Raw genomic sequence first — 12,028 nt, 5'->3', positions numbered from 1 at the left:
ATTGGAAGATCCGGTGATGAGAAAATGAACATATTAGGATCCTAAATGAGAAGAAATAAAAGACGAATAAGGAGAAAAGGGGGAAAGATGTTGTGGACGGCCTAGTCTGCACTTCTTCTGAGTAAGAAGTGACAATGGAAAACCCATTCACACATCAAACAAATTTTTGTGAGCACCTATGATTTGCTGGGTACTATTTTAGGCCCTGGGAAACAGAGAGGCAAACAAGTGAGATAAGCTTCTTGCTTGCATGGACCTTACATTCTAGCGGGAGGGGAGACAGACAAGAAGAAGAAGAAACAGAAGACAATGTGAAATTGTGACAAGGCTATGAAGACACAAAACAGGATGAGGGGATGGCACATAACTCAGGGAGCTATCTTATATGGGGTCAATGGCATGCTGGGACCAGCTCTTAGTGGCTCTGGAGAACCGATTATATGCATCTCTTCCCAACTCCAGCGATGCTACAAAATCAGGGTCTTCCCTCTGCCAGAGCCGGTTGTTAAGCTTTAGCAGAACACCACTTGATGAGGCGCTCAGTGAACGTCTCTCTGAAGAGACACTAAGGAGAGGAATCAATCTTGTGACCACCTGGGGGGAAAGAAAAAGCAAACCCAGAGACCCTGAAACAGAACTCTCGGGAAACCAAGAACGACAAGGTGCTGTGTTTTAAAATGATAACAGAATTATTTTGTCACAGAGCTGTTGTAATATATCCCAACTGGTCAAAATAAACACACAACATCAAAACAAAACACAAAAGGGCACAAAGAACTATATTGAATTGTATGTGGTCATAATTCCCTCTTTACGGTGAGCGGAAGGGTCTGGAGGCGGTGTTGTGGTTTTTAAATTGCGTCCTATTTATTGTCTCCATTCTGTCTATAAAAAAGTAGAGGGATAGTTTCAGTTCCTGGGTAATTTGCAAAACCACAAAATTCACCTACAAAAATATGTAGGCATGACCTATAATATTACCAGTTTGGGAAACTACAATCACACCATTTTAAAATCTTGGAGTCTGGGTTATTCATGGAATCGCAGCATTTTATGAGTGCAAAGGACCTGAAGAGGCACATCCACTTATTTTTGGCATGAAGAAATTTAGGCCCAAAGAGGATGACTTGCCGAAGATGACAGCACTAGCTGGCAGAGCTTGTTCTGGAACCCAGGTCACCTGCCTCGTTTGACATCAGATTCTCAATGTCAGTTTATACCCTAGGGCAGTGGTTCTCAAAAGGAGCATGCATCAGAATCACCTGAGGGCTCACCCCACAGGCTCCACCTGCTGAGTTTCGGAATCAGTAGGGCTGGGAATCTGCATGTCTAACCAGTTCCCAGGTGAGGCTGACACCACCAGTATGGGGACCCTACTTTGAGACCCACTGTCCCAGGAATTAGGAGTATGGGTTTTGTTATCCAACATGGCTGAGGTCCAGCTCTGCTTCTGCCACTTGTATGACCCTTGGAAAAGCCACCCAAATTCTCCGGACCTCAGTTTCTGATATCTGACTCCAGCTGTGAGGAATAAAGAACAACATGCCCATAAAGCTCTAGTCATCCAAGGGCCTGGCACATTCTAAAGTAAGCGCTTAATCAGTACTAGCTACATCTTAGAGCAATCTAATTCACTAGAATGGCTAAAATCCAAAAGATAGACAAGATCAAAGACTGGCAAAGAGGTGGAGCAACTGGAACATTATAGCAGCTTTGTTCATAATAAAAATGATAAACAGTCCAAATGTCCACTGACAAGCAAAAAATATAAACAAACTGGTATTTGTATACAATGGAATACTACTCAACAATAAAAAAGAACGATACACACAACAATATGACATCTCCAAAATATTTTGAGTGAAAAAACCCAGACACAAAGGAGTACATGCTGCATTATTTCATTTATGTGAATTTCAGTAATAGACAAGACTAACCCACCATAAAAGAAATCAAACAGCCTCTGACTTTGGAGGAGGTGGGGGGAACTGACCGGAAGAGGACATGAGGGAAATTTCTGGGGTACGGAAATGTTCTACATCTTGATTTAGATGAAGATAACACGAGCGTGTGCATTTGTCAAAACTCATCAAACTGTATACTTAAGATCTGTGCATTTTACTATAGGCAGGTATATACTTAAGTATATATTTATGCTTTATTATATATGTAAAATAACAAATATACGTATATGTAAATTTTTTAGGCACTTTGTGACCAAAAAACTGTCTTCTCCATTTAAAATGAACCCACTGCAACCTGGTAGATACATTTAGCTTAATTCCATCACAATCCAGTCCTGCTTCATATAATACCATTTGCTACAGACTATTTTGGTCTGTGCAACTTTCCAGAGAGCTGCCGTGAAATAGAAACAGCAGAATTGTCTCCCACAAGAAGACCGTGACATTTCCGTACAGACAACACCCAGAGTGACCCATGTCCCTGGGAGTGGCTAGCTTAGGGTAAGACAACACAAAAGTAACATTTTCCTCTACCAAGCACCAAGTATGAGCCTATCCAACAGGATCAAAACACACTAATAAGACATAGTAAGAGCAATTCTGTCGTATAAGTTAAATCATATTCTCGACGTGAAAGAGGGAACAGAAAACTGGTGAAATCCTTTCTAGTGCCATCTTTCTGTAATGAAGATGTCAGAAGAGATAATCTCCTGGTTAATTATTACATAAATAGTAGCGTTCAGATTGTAGTGGATTCCAGGCCATTCGAGTGTCCCCATCCACATCTTCATTCTATCCTATTACAAGGAGAACAGGTAGATTTACACACACACGCCTGCTATGAACATTCCTGTGCAGCAAACAGAATGGTTCTGGGGAAAGGGAGAGAAGATCTGGAGACATTACAGTTTCCCTCAAACCCAGAGGCATCTGATTCCAAACTCACCTGATTATCTGACCAACCTTCCTAAACCCCATGATGAGGCAGAGCTGGGACAAGGCCTCCCTGATCTCCCTGATGGAGGTGGTTCGGCCACATCAGCATCTTGCAAGTGAAAACAAGCCCCCATACAGGACCCATTAGACACCAGTAGACTCCCCACCAGAGAGGCAGGAACCCCTACCTGCCCTTCCTCCAGGCCTTTCTCCAAAATGCCCCTAAACTGAGAACTGTAGATGACCCTATCAAACGCTTTGACACAGTATTTTCTCTATAGTTCTATCAAGTCCTAATAATCCAGGTACTGGCATTAAATTTATAACCCAGGTTCCCAACACCAAAAGCTAGATTTAGAAATAAATAACTGCTCAAATTCAGTTTAAACGTAACAATAATAGTTCATCTTTATTGAGCACTTACCATGTGCCAGGCTCTGTTCTGCACACCTTCCATTTATTAGCTTATTTATTACCCCCAGGAGAGCCAGTTTACAGATGAGGACATTCTTAGGTGAGGCAAGGTGTTGGACAAAGCACAGCCTGGGGGGACGTGCCATGATTGAGGCACAGCCTCTCCCAACAATGAGTATACCACCTTGGATGGAAATGAGGGGATGGACCTAACTCACTGTTCAGAGTAAGTAAAAAGCTACAAGGTACATATTTAGGAGGAGGAGGAAGGATTTGCTTATCCTGGCGGGATGCTGGAGGGCTTCTTGGAGGAGGTGTCCAAGTGGAAGATGAGGACATAAATGGAAGGAGCTTTCTTTAACTGTCAACTCCTCTGCTCCCAAATCTACCAAAAGGCCCAATTATTGCCCCTGCCCACTCCTCTGTTTCATCCAGAACAAGCCTGTTTCCAGGAGAGGACCAGCTCAGCCTAGCCCAGCCCTCCTTTCCTTTGACACATTCCTCCAGCTGCTGCTGCCCTTCCGGGCCTGCAGGCACATATGGGAACTTTTCACCACGCTCAACTTTGCCACCTTCTCTGGGGCTTTCATGGGGGAGAACCTGCATCACAACCCTTGGTCCTACAAGTGATCCCTTTAATGGAATCGAGTCCTTCTCTGTTGGATTGACATAAGGACAGCCTCTCGCCTGCACCAAACTGACATGTAAGGGACTCCTCACCACCAGCAGCCACCAAAGAGGTCATCACCCCGCCACAAGCTTCTGAGAGAGGAATTGGCTTCCACTCCCTCCTCACAAGTCAGCCCCTCCAATCCCCCAGGGGCACCCCCCACCTCCTCCTCCTCAGTCTTAAGGCTCTGCAGCAAGGGCTCAAACCCTCACTTTCGGTATCTGTGTGACCTTGGGCAAGTAACTCAACCAACCTCAGTCCCAGTTTCCCTATCTGTAATATGGGCTCTATAAAAACAACTGGCTCTCAGGATTGCGAATCAGAACAAGATAGCGCAAGTAAAGCATTTTACGCAGAGCCTGCCACGCAGCAAGCTAACCAAGAATAGCAGCTATCATTATCAATAATGGCGAGTGATGGTGGTGGCGGCATAAACTTGCGCTTGATTTGCGCTAAAGAGAGAAATACCCCCTCTCTCCCCACCCCCCACGCCTGGGGCTGGGCCACAAGGTGGAGACACATGCGTCATCCAGCTGTAAGGTGAATGCAAGATCTTCAGGCGGCAGGACTTAGGAACCACCAGGCAGTCAGGCCCCAACCCACCTGGAGCAGGGCAAGGTGAAGCCGATTTTCTGGTGTAGGAGGTTCTATAACTAAACCCCCTCTCCTCGTTCATACCCATTCTCCAGGTCTGGAAACAGACAAGTGGCAAAAGCACGCAGCAGCTGCGCCTGGCTGCACCACTCCCCCAGGGAGCCAGCAGAGCGCCCACCTCTGCCCCTGCCTCAGTTCCCCCGACTCTTCTCCAGGCGCAGCGGCGCTACACTTGGTGGCTGAGATAACAGGTTGGCAAACCAGGCCTGAGAAACATCTCCCGCTTCCCTGCGCAAACCCAACCCCCTCTTCCCAACGCAGGTGGGCAAACAACCCACAACCTCGCAACAACTCTGTGTATTTCACCATGACAGGGCGCGTGGCCTCAACTTCCCCTCTTCGCTGCGCTCGGAGGAGGAAAGCGGGAAATCGAGATGGGGTGGAGGGAGGCACTCCAAAGGCCGCTCCCCTTTTCTGGGGGCGCCTCCCGGAGGCGCGTCCCGTCCTACCTTGTCTGACGGCTTTGAAGGTGACGGCCTCCTTGCAGCTGTCGATGACTCCCAGCACGTCATAGCGGGGCAAGCCGGACACCCGGATCCCCTGCACCTCCAGAAGCAGCTCCCCCTCGCCCAGTCTCGGGCCCTCGCCGCCGCCGGGGAGCCCCGCCGCCGCCGCCGCCACCGCTCCGACATACGGAAACTCCCCGTTCTCCGCGCCCCCGAGCACCGTCACCCCAAGCTCGCCCTGGGGTCCCCGCTTCACGGTGCATTCGTGAACCTTGCTAGTCCAGTGGTTCTTCTTCTGGATCACTTTCGACATGATGAGTTACACCCCTCCTCCCCCCCCCAAAAAATAATCAGAAAATGAGAGACAGGTGCCCCCCACAGCACAAGCCCCCAAGCCTCCGCTGGTTCATGGGAGAGACATCTCCCCTCAAATAAGGCAACGGGAGAGAGAAACTTGGCAGCCTCGCTCCCCTGCACACACTCGCGCACTCAAGCCATCATAAAACAAACTTTCTGGGCTTCCCCGCGAGCCCTGCACAAGCGCCCGCGAGCTTTGTTTGCATTCCGGTGCCTCTAGGTCCACGTTCCGGCGCCCGACCGTGCTCTCCGGGACCAGAGTCCACTCTGCGCCGCTCGGGTTATTTTTTTCCTTCCTTCCTTTCTTTCTTGCCTCTTAGAAACGCGGTGTCCTCTTTGCCTCCCGCCTGGCTCGCCTTTCCTCGCTGGCGGGCTGTTCCTGAGGGTGAGGGAAGCCCTTCCAGCCAGTTGCTGGGAGCCCTGGAGACGCGGTTGCGGAGCGGGGGTGGAGGGGGACGGGAGGGAAGTGCCCGCGGCCCCTTTAAGCAGATACAAAGGCTCGGCTTGTTTTGTTACAGTTCATTCTATTCCGCGCCGCCGAGCGCGGCGGCCGGCGAGAGGAGACGCGCGCGCATGCGCCCCGCGGCCGCCTGCCGGCCGGCCCGCCCCACCCCTCCTTCCCGAAGGGAGAGATTCCAATGTGATTCCCGTTGGGTCCTAGAACCGACCGTCAGGAGAAAGCAGCTTACCCCCTTTCATACACCCCTTTTATTCCTCCCTCTTTTCTTTCAGTGTCCTCGCCTCTGCAAATCCCTTTGCGGATAGGGGAACACGCTCGTGTTTTACTCCAACTGTTTGAAACTTTTGATACACGGGCGATCTGGCGTTGGCATTTTAAAACCATTTCAAACAGGTGGGGGTTGGGGAGGCTCGCACACTCACTCTCGCGCTCACACTCACGCACACAGGCACGCACTCACGCCGGCCTAAGCCTCCTAACCGCCCTCGGCCAGTGGCTGGCCTCGCTGTCGGTCACCAGCCCGGCTTGTCCGCCGCTCCGCGCCACATTCCCCTCTAACACCCCTGAGCCTGACCCGGAGGCGCGCGCCTGCTCTGAGCCTGCCGGTTCGGGTCCTGGAACCGGGTCAGCCAGTATCTCTACGATCCTGGGGAGAGGGGCAGTGGGGGTCCCCTGGGCCCCCCAACTGGGATCCCTATTAGCGTCACACGTTCCCACACACACATGTCCTCACCCTTAAACTTTGGGGCCAACTTTTTAGGACCATGGAAAACTATAGGCGAGGGAAAGAAACCAAAAGGCTAGAGGGAGGTCGGGTCTTCAACCCAAAAGGGATCTGGCTTTTTAACTGCCCTTCCAGCAAAGACTTCTGGAGCCAGTCATCTGTCCCGGGCTCCAGTTCCTGGCTGAGCCAGGAAGCCTTGGGACCCGCTGGGGCCAGGAGATAAGGATCACCCCCGGGTCTGGGATCTGCACCCGCGGGGGCGTGGGCGTGGGCGCGGCAGCCACCTCGGAATTCGCAACCCGGGGGTGGGTGTAGAGAGAGCCTACACCTCCGGCGCCGGCCCGGGGCTGGGGTAGAGCAAGTGTCTGTCCCGGCGAGGTTGCGGAACGAGCTCGGGGGCTGCGGAGCGAAAAAATATCCTGCATCGGGAAGGCTGCCCTCCCCAAATACTCCCCAAATCGGCCTGGGCGGTAGTCTCTCAAGCAATTTCTTTTCCTTAGTGATTTATAACTTGTTTGTTCATCTTTGGTCACAGGAGAGATTCCAAGTGCTAAATAAGGGAGGTAAGTGGAAGGGACTCAGAAAGGACGCCATGCCGCAGCAGTGGGGGTTAAGAGCTGGCCTCTGGGGTTTAGAGTCCCCCTGGTCCACTCTCGTGTGACCTTGAGCAAGCTCCGTGACCCCACAGAGCCTCGATTTCTCCCCTGGTGAGTGAATATAACAATACTTCACAAGGTTCTTGCGAGTGTTACATGGGAGAACACTTGTAAAGTGCCCAGCTTGTAAAATGAATCCTTGTAAAGTGGCATATAATAACTTACATGATTATTAGTAGTCGTAGTATTTAGAAAGAGCATTAGGAAATCATTTGGGGTTTCAAGTTAGATGATGATGATAATTATAATTCATTCTCACCTTTCTAAAGCTTAAAATATATAGCCATACATTTAAATATTTTTAAAGCGCTGTTTGTAGGTTGCTAGTCTAAGCTAATAAAAACAAGAGAAGACTGTTGATGCTTCTCTCTTGGGATATCCAGAACTGAAAATCTCGTTGCCTTGTAGTGTTTGTGAAAGAAGGAAGTGGCCAGTTTTCTTTGGTTCTTCTTGGGGAGGAAAACATCATATCCAGCCTATTTTCTCAGAAGTGATCAGTGTGTTTCAAGCTTGACTGGATCAAAACGAATGGAAGCTTCAAAACTTTTATTCTCAAGCCAACACAAATCCGGCCAATCAGAATTTCAGGGGGGGGCTGTTATCATCTACCTTTTTAAAGTTCCCTTTAAGTGGTCCTGGTACCCAGTGTTGAGGACCACAGGTCTACCATCTTGATTCGTGAGCATTTTTTATGTCACAGATCCTTTTGGAGAATAAACCTGTGGTCCACATCTTCCTGTAGAATGTAAGCTCCACGAGGGCAGGGAACTTTGGCAGTTTGGTTTACTGATGTATTCCCAGTTCCTAGAACAGTGCCTGGTACCTAGTTAATACTCAAGTATTTGCTGAATGATCTTCCCACAAAAATGCACATTTTTTGCATACCACCTTAGAATGGAGTCACGGATTCCCCTACAAATCACTAGTAAACTTAATCTTGAGTGTTTCCCCGCTCTATATCCTAGTAGTCTGATTGCTTGTCAAGAATTCCCCCACCTGCCTAGAATCAATGGTTCGCCAGCTCCCCTCTCAACTCTCACTCCCACCTGGAGGAGTCCAGAGGTTGGGCCACACCAAGTGTTTTGTGATTCCTCCCATGGCAGCAACACCGTCTCCCCACTCCCTGATTCCAGGTGTCTCTGAAGCTGAGAGGGGAAAGAATTTGGAATGTAGCACACTTCAGACTTTAGATATTGAACAGCCCCAAGAAAAAAAGGGATACCTGAGGGTACAGAGGGCGGGATGGAGAGCAGTATAGAGAGACATACTGTAATCCAGGAACATAAAAGCAATAATTGGAACCTCCAAAGCAGCTAAGACCACCAATTTCCAGGCACTAAGTTTGGGATGTTCTCACTCTCTGCTCCTCCCCTGACCCTTTCTGTCTCCTCTGTTTCACCTGGTCCAGTTCCTGTGTTCCAGACTGGAAGCAACTTCAGGGCAGAAATCATATCTATCCTATCCAACTTTTGAATCCTTTGCACCTAAACCCATGCTTTGGGTGGAGTGTGCACCATACACACTTGTTGAATGAATACGTGAACGCATTGATTAAGTGTGATGTTAAATTGTGTGATATGTGACCTTTGACACAAAGTCTACTCAGATTTGCTGCCTAGAACCCAGGTGTTTATAGATTGTTTCCCTGCAATAGCTTATAGTTACCTCATCTTGAAGGAGATTTTTCCCGAGTAGAGGTAAAGTGGGATCCTAGTGTCATGGCTTCTCTCACTTATGCTATGACTTTGGCAAGGCATCCCACTGGGGAAAATAATGCCATAAAATACCTAGTTTTGAGGCTTATCGTGTGTGTCAGGGTAGTTATATGCTTCATTTAATCATCACAACTACCATGTGAAGTACGTATGACCTTGATTTGACGTGAATGACCTTGATTTTACAATTCAAGATTCAAGGAAAGTGAAGCCAGGGAAGTAAAGAAACTTGCTCAAGAGCTTGGAAGTGAGAAAGCTTGGATGGGAACCCAGAAGCACGACCCAAAGCCCACGCTCAGAACCACTGTGCTATGCGGGTGTAGGATGTGGCCATCTGCCATTTAGCATATTTGGGTAACAATGTTGTTTTTTTGGCTCCTGAATCTGCCACATAGTGTGTGCACAATAATTAAGCACCCTCCTCTCTCTACCCTTTCATCTGAAAGGATACAGTGTTCCACTCTGGAATCCAGTCTCCTGTTCCCTGTCTGTGGGCTCTGACAATCGAACGATTTACTGGAATGTAAAGAGGATTAATTTGCAAACATTTCTAAAGTGTTTGGAGATCCGTGGGTTATGGTACAGGTGACGTGCCAAATGTCCTTATACTGTTATTGCATAAGCATTTGCACAATGAACTCTTAATAAACACTGTAGGCTCTGATGAGAAGTAAACCATAACACAATAAACTCTGCACAAATTAAGATCCTATTTTCCTATAGCTCATTCCACTAAAGGGAAGAAAAAAAACACAAGTATAAAATGTGCATTTCTTCTCTTTCTCCCAAATACATTTCTTCCCGAAGCTTTCCCATTGTGATTAAAGAAATTTATCATTGCAGTCTGAAGTGGTATTTTACCGAAAATGTGAGGATGGGAAATAAGTTGGTCAGCTGTGAGGAAAAGGAAGACACATAAATTGGTTATTTCTTAATTTCTGAGGAATGCCATCAAGAGGCATATATTATAGATGTCAATATATAAATACTTTGTATTCCATAAGGTAAACTACTCCAGACTGGTAACCAACGGTTACAGAACTGAGCAGAAGACCAACGGGGAGGTTGAAGCCATTAGTTGAGATAGAAAGTAAATGGCAGTGAGGGCCATTTTCCTACTCATCTCCCAGAGGCACTTTTGTGATTCATTTGATAACTTGTTCTTTTCCTCACAAGGAGGAGGATGGGTGGTTTTCTCTGACCATAGTATTCCTCCCTTTAGTACTTTCACCTAGGCAAGAATAAATACGATGTTAATTCTGATGACATTTCAAGACCTCTCTTGTGAAGTATTATTTTAAGACCCCAGAGCTGCAACTCCAGGAAGAAAGTTAAAATCCTTGCTATTGCTCTGGTTCACTTCCAACAGAAAAATGAATACTGGTAACTGAAAGATTTGAAATTTGATGTTGGGTCTGAAGAACCAAGAGAAACCCAAGAATTTATCATGGGAATCTCTCTTAAAATTTCCAAATGGTTCAGCAGTATAAAACACTAAGTATCGACAATTATCATGTCATTTTGCATAATTCCACTGAAAATACGCCTGATGGTATTTTTAATTTTCTTGAGAACAGGATGTTTGCATTTTCTTGATGACAGACATTTGTATCTCTTTTATTCCATGTCCTACCAACTCTATGAAACCATAGTAATCCGAACATGATAGATGCTTAAACAATACAGGGTTTTATTATTGAAAGTGTTTGCTCTATTTCTTCTTTCTTATTATGTATCTTTAACAATTTACTGCACCAAAACAAACTGAATGAGAGAGGAGGAAAGTACACGTTGAAACATAGGGTGGAATGCCCATATTTTTAAAAAATACCCTAGTAATAAAAGTTTTTGCAGAACAATTTAAAAAATAGATAAGTAAAAAGGCAGCATTAAATTAAGTCATTCAAAATTCTGTTACCAAGAGATAACTACTTCTTACATTTGGGTGTATCTCCCCCTGGACTTTGGTCAATACAGATATGCACACACACAGTCTACCCTCTTAAGTTCTCTTTATCTCTTTTCATTTTGGATTTATAGTTAATTTGTGGAATAAGATAATCCTTTTTATCCTTTTTCACTCACCAATATATTATCAATTTCCTATTTGTAATCATACACCTATATTTGTCACTTTCAATGGCTCAACAATATTCCATTCTTTAAATATTCCAAAATGTGTTTAACCAATGCCCTATTCATGATCATTTAGGATTCTGAAGGGGACTAAAGTAATTATTTGTATTAGGATGTTTTTGTTGCCAGTTGAACTAGTTTAAGCAAAAAAAGGAAATTATTATCCTACATTTCTGGCAAGACCAGAGGTGAGACTAGTTTTCAGCATGGCTAGATGAGCAGGCTCAAGCGATGCCCTCAGCTTCCTCTCTCTCCATCTCTTGGTTCTGCTTTCCTCTATTGCCTTCATCCTCTCCTACTACATACAGATTGGCCTTCTCCAGACAGCCAGGAAAGAGCCACAAGCAGCTTACATCATCCAGGTTTAGCAACCCCAGAAGAAAGGAGATTTTCAGTAACAGATGGGAAAAGCAATCAGAGAAATTTCAGTCTATATTAAAGCTTTCAGTTTCAATTGCTGCCTACTTTTCAGTGGCTTTGACAATAAACGCAAGTGCGTCACAAACATCCTCAGCTGCCTGATGAAGCCTGGCAGAGGGTGTGTGGACTTGGTCTACGCAGGGAAAGCTACCTAGGAGGGTTTCTCTGCAGGTTCTTATCATGGTCTCCCTTTTCTACAGTTGACTAAAAGTTCCAAGAATTCAAATGGAGTGGGAGTTTGATTTTAGTCAAAGCTGCAGTGGTTACCCACATTTTGGCAGATGTTTTGAAGATATCCTGAAGCTGGCAACAGTGCAGGATGGAACCCTTTACAAAGGAAGCCAGTCAAGACTTATACTTGTTTAATTCACATGGTTTGTTAAACTACATAACATCAATTTCAAATGTTCTGAAATGAGTCTTAAGTTTCTCTGACGCCAAACTGAAAAGGAGATTTAATATTCTAAGATGACACG

General features: G+C 46.3%; 1 protein-coding gene across 40 annotated transcripts in view; it reads right to left on the bottom strand.

The window, feature by feature from the left end:
• MAGI1 (membrane associated guanylate kinase, WW and PDZ domain containing 1) overlaps window positions 1-6,045 on the bottom strand; it is a 597,491-nt gene extending 591,446 nt beyond the window's left edge. For 33 of the 40 annotated variants that reach the window (XM_023621184.2, XM_023621196.2, XM_023621186.2 and 30 more), the window contains exon 1: window positions 5,088-6,023. In XM_023621184.2, the coding sequence (XP_023476952.2) occupies window positions 5,088-5,397 (310 nt within the window). In that variant the 5' untranslated portion in view covers window positions 5,398-6,023. Of the gene's footprint in view, window positions 1-5,087 lie in introns of all 40 variants that reach the window. The other 7 variants (XM_023621197.2, XM_070238656.1, XM_070238659.1 and 4 more) reach the window with 2 other exon arrangements.
• Window positions 6,046-12,028: the final 5,983 nt, after the last annotated feature.

The sequence above is a fragment of the Equus caballus genome, chromosome 16 (genome assembly GCF_041296265.1).
Source record: "Equus caballus isolate H_3958 breed thoroughbred chromosome 16, TB-T2T, whole genome shotgun sequence".
Taxonomy (NCBI): Eukaryota; Metazoa; Chordata; class Mammalia; order Perissodactyla; family Equidae; genus Equus; species Equus caballus.
This window is presented reverse-complemented; position numbering and strand designations above follow the sequence as displayed.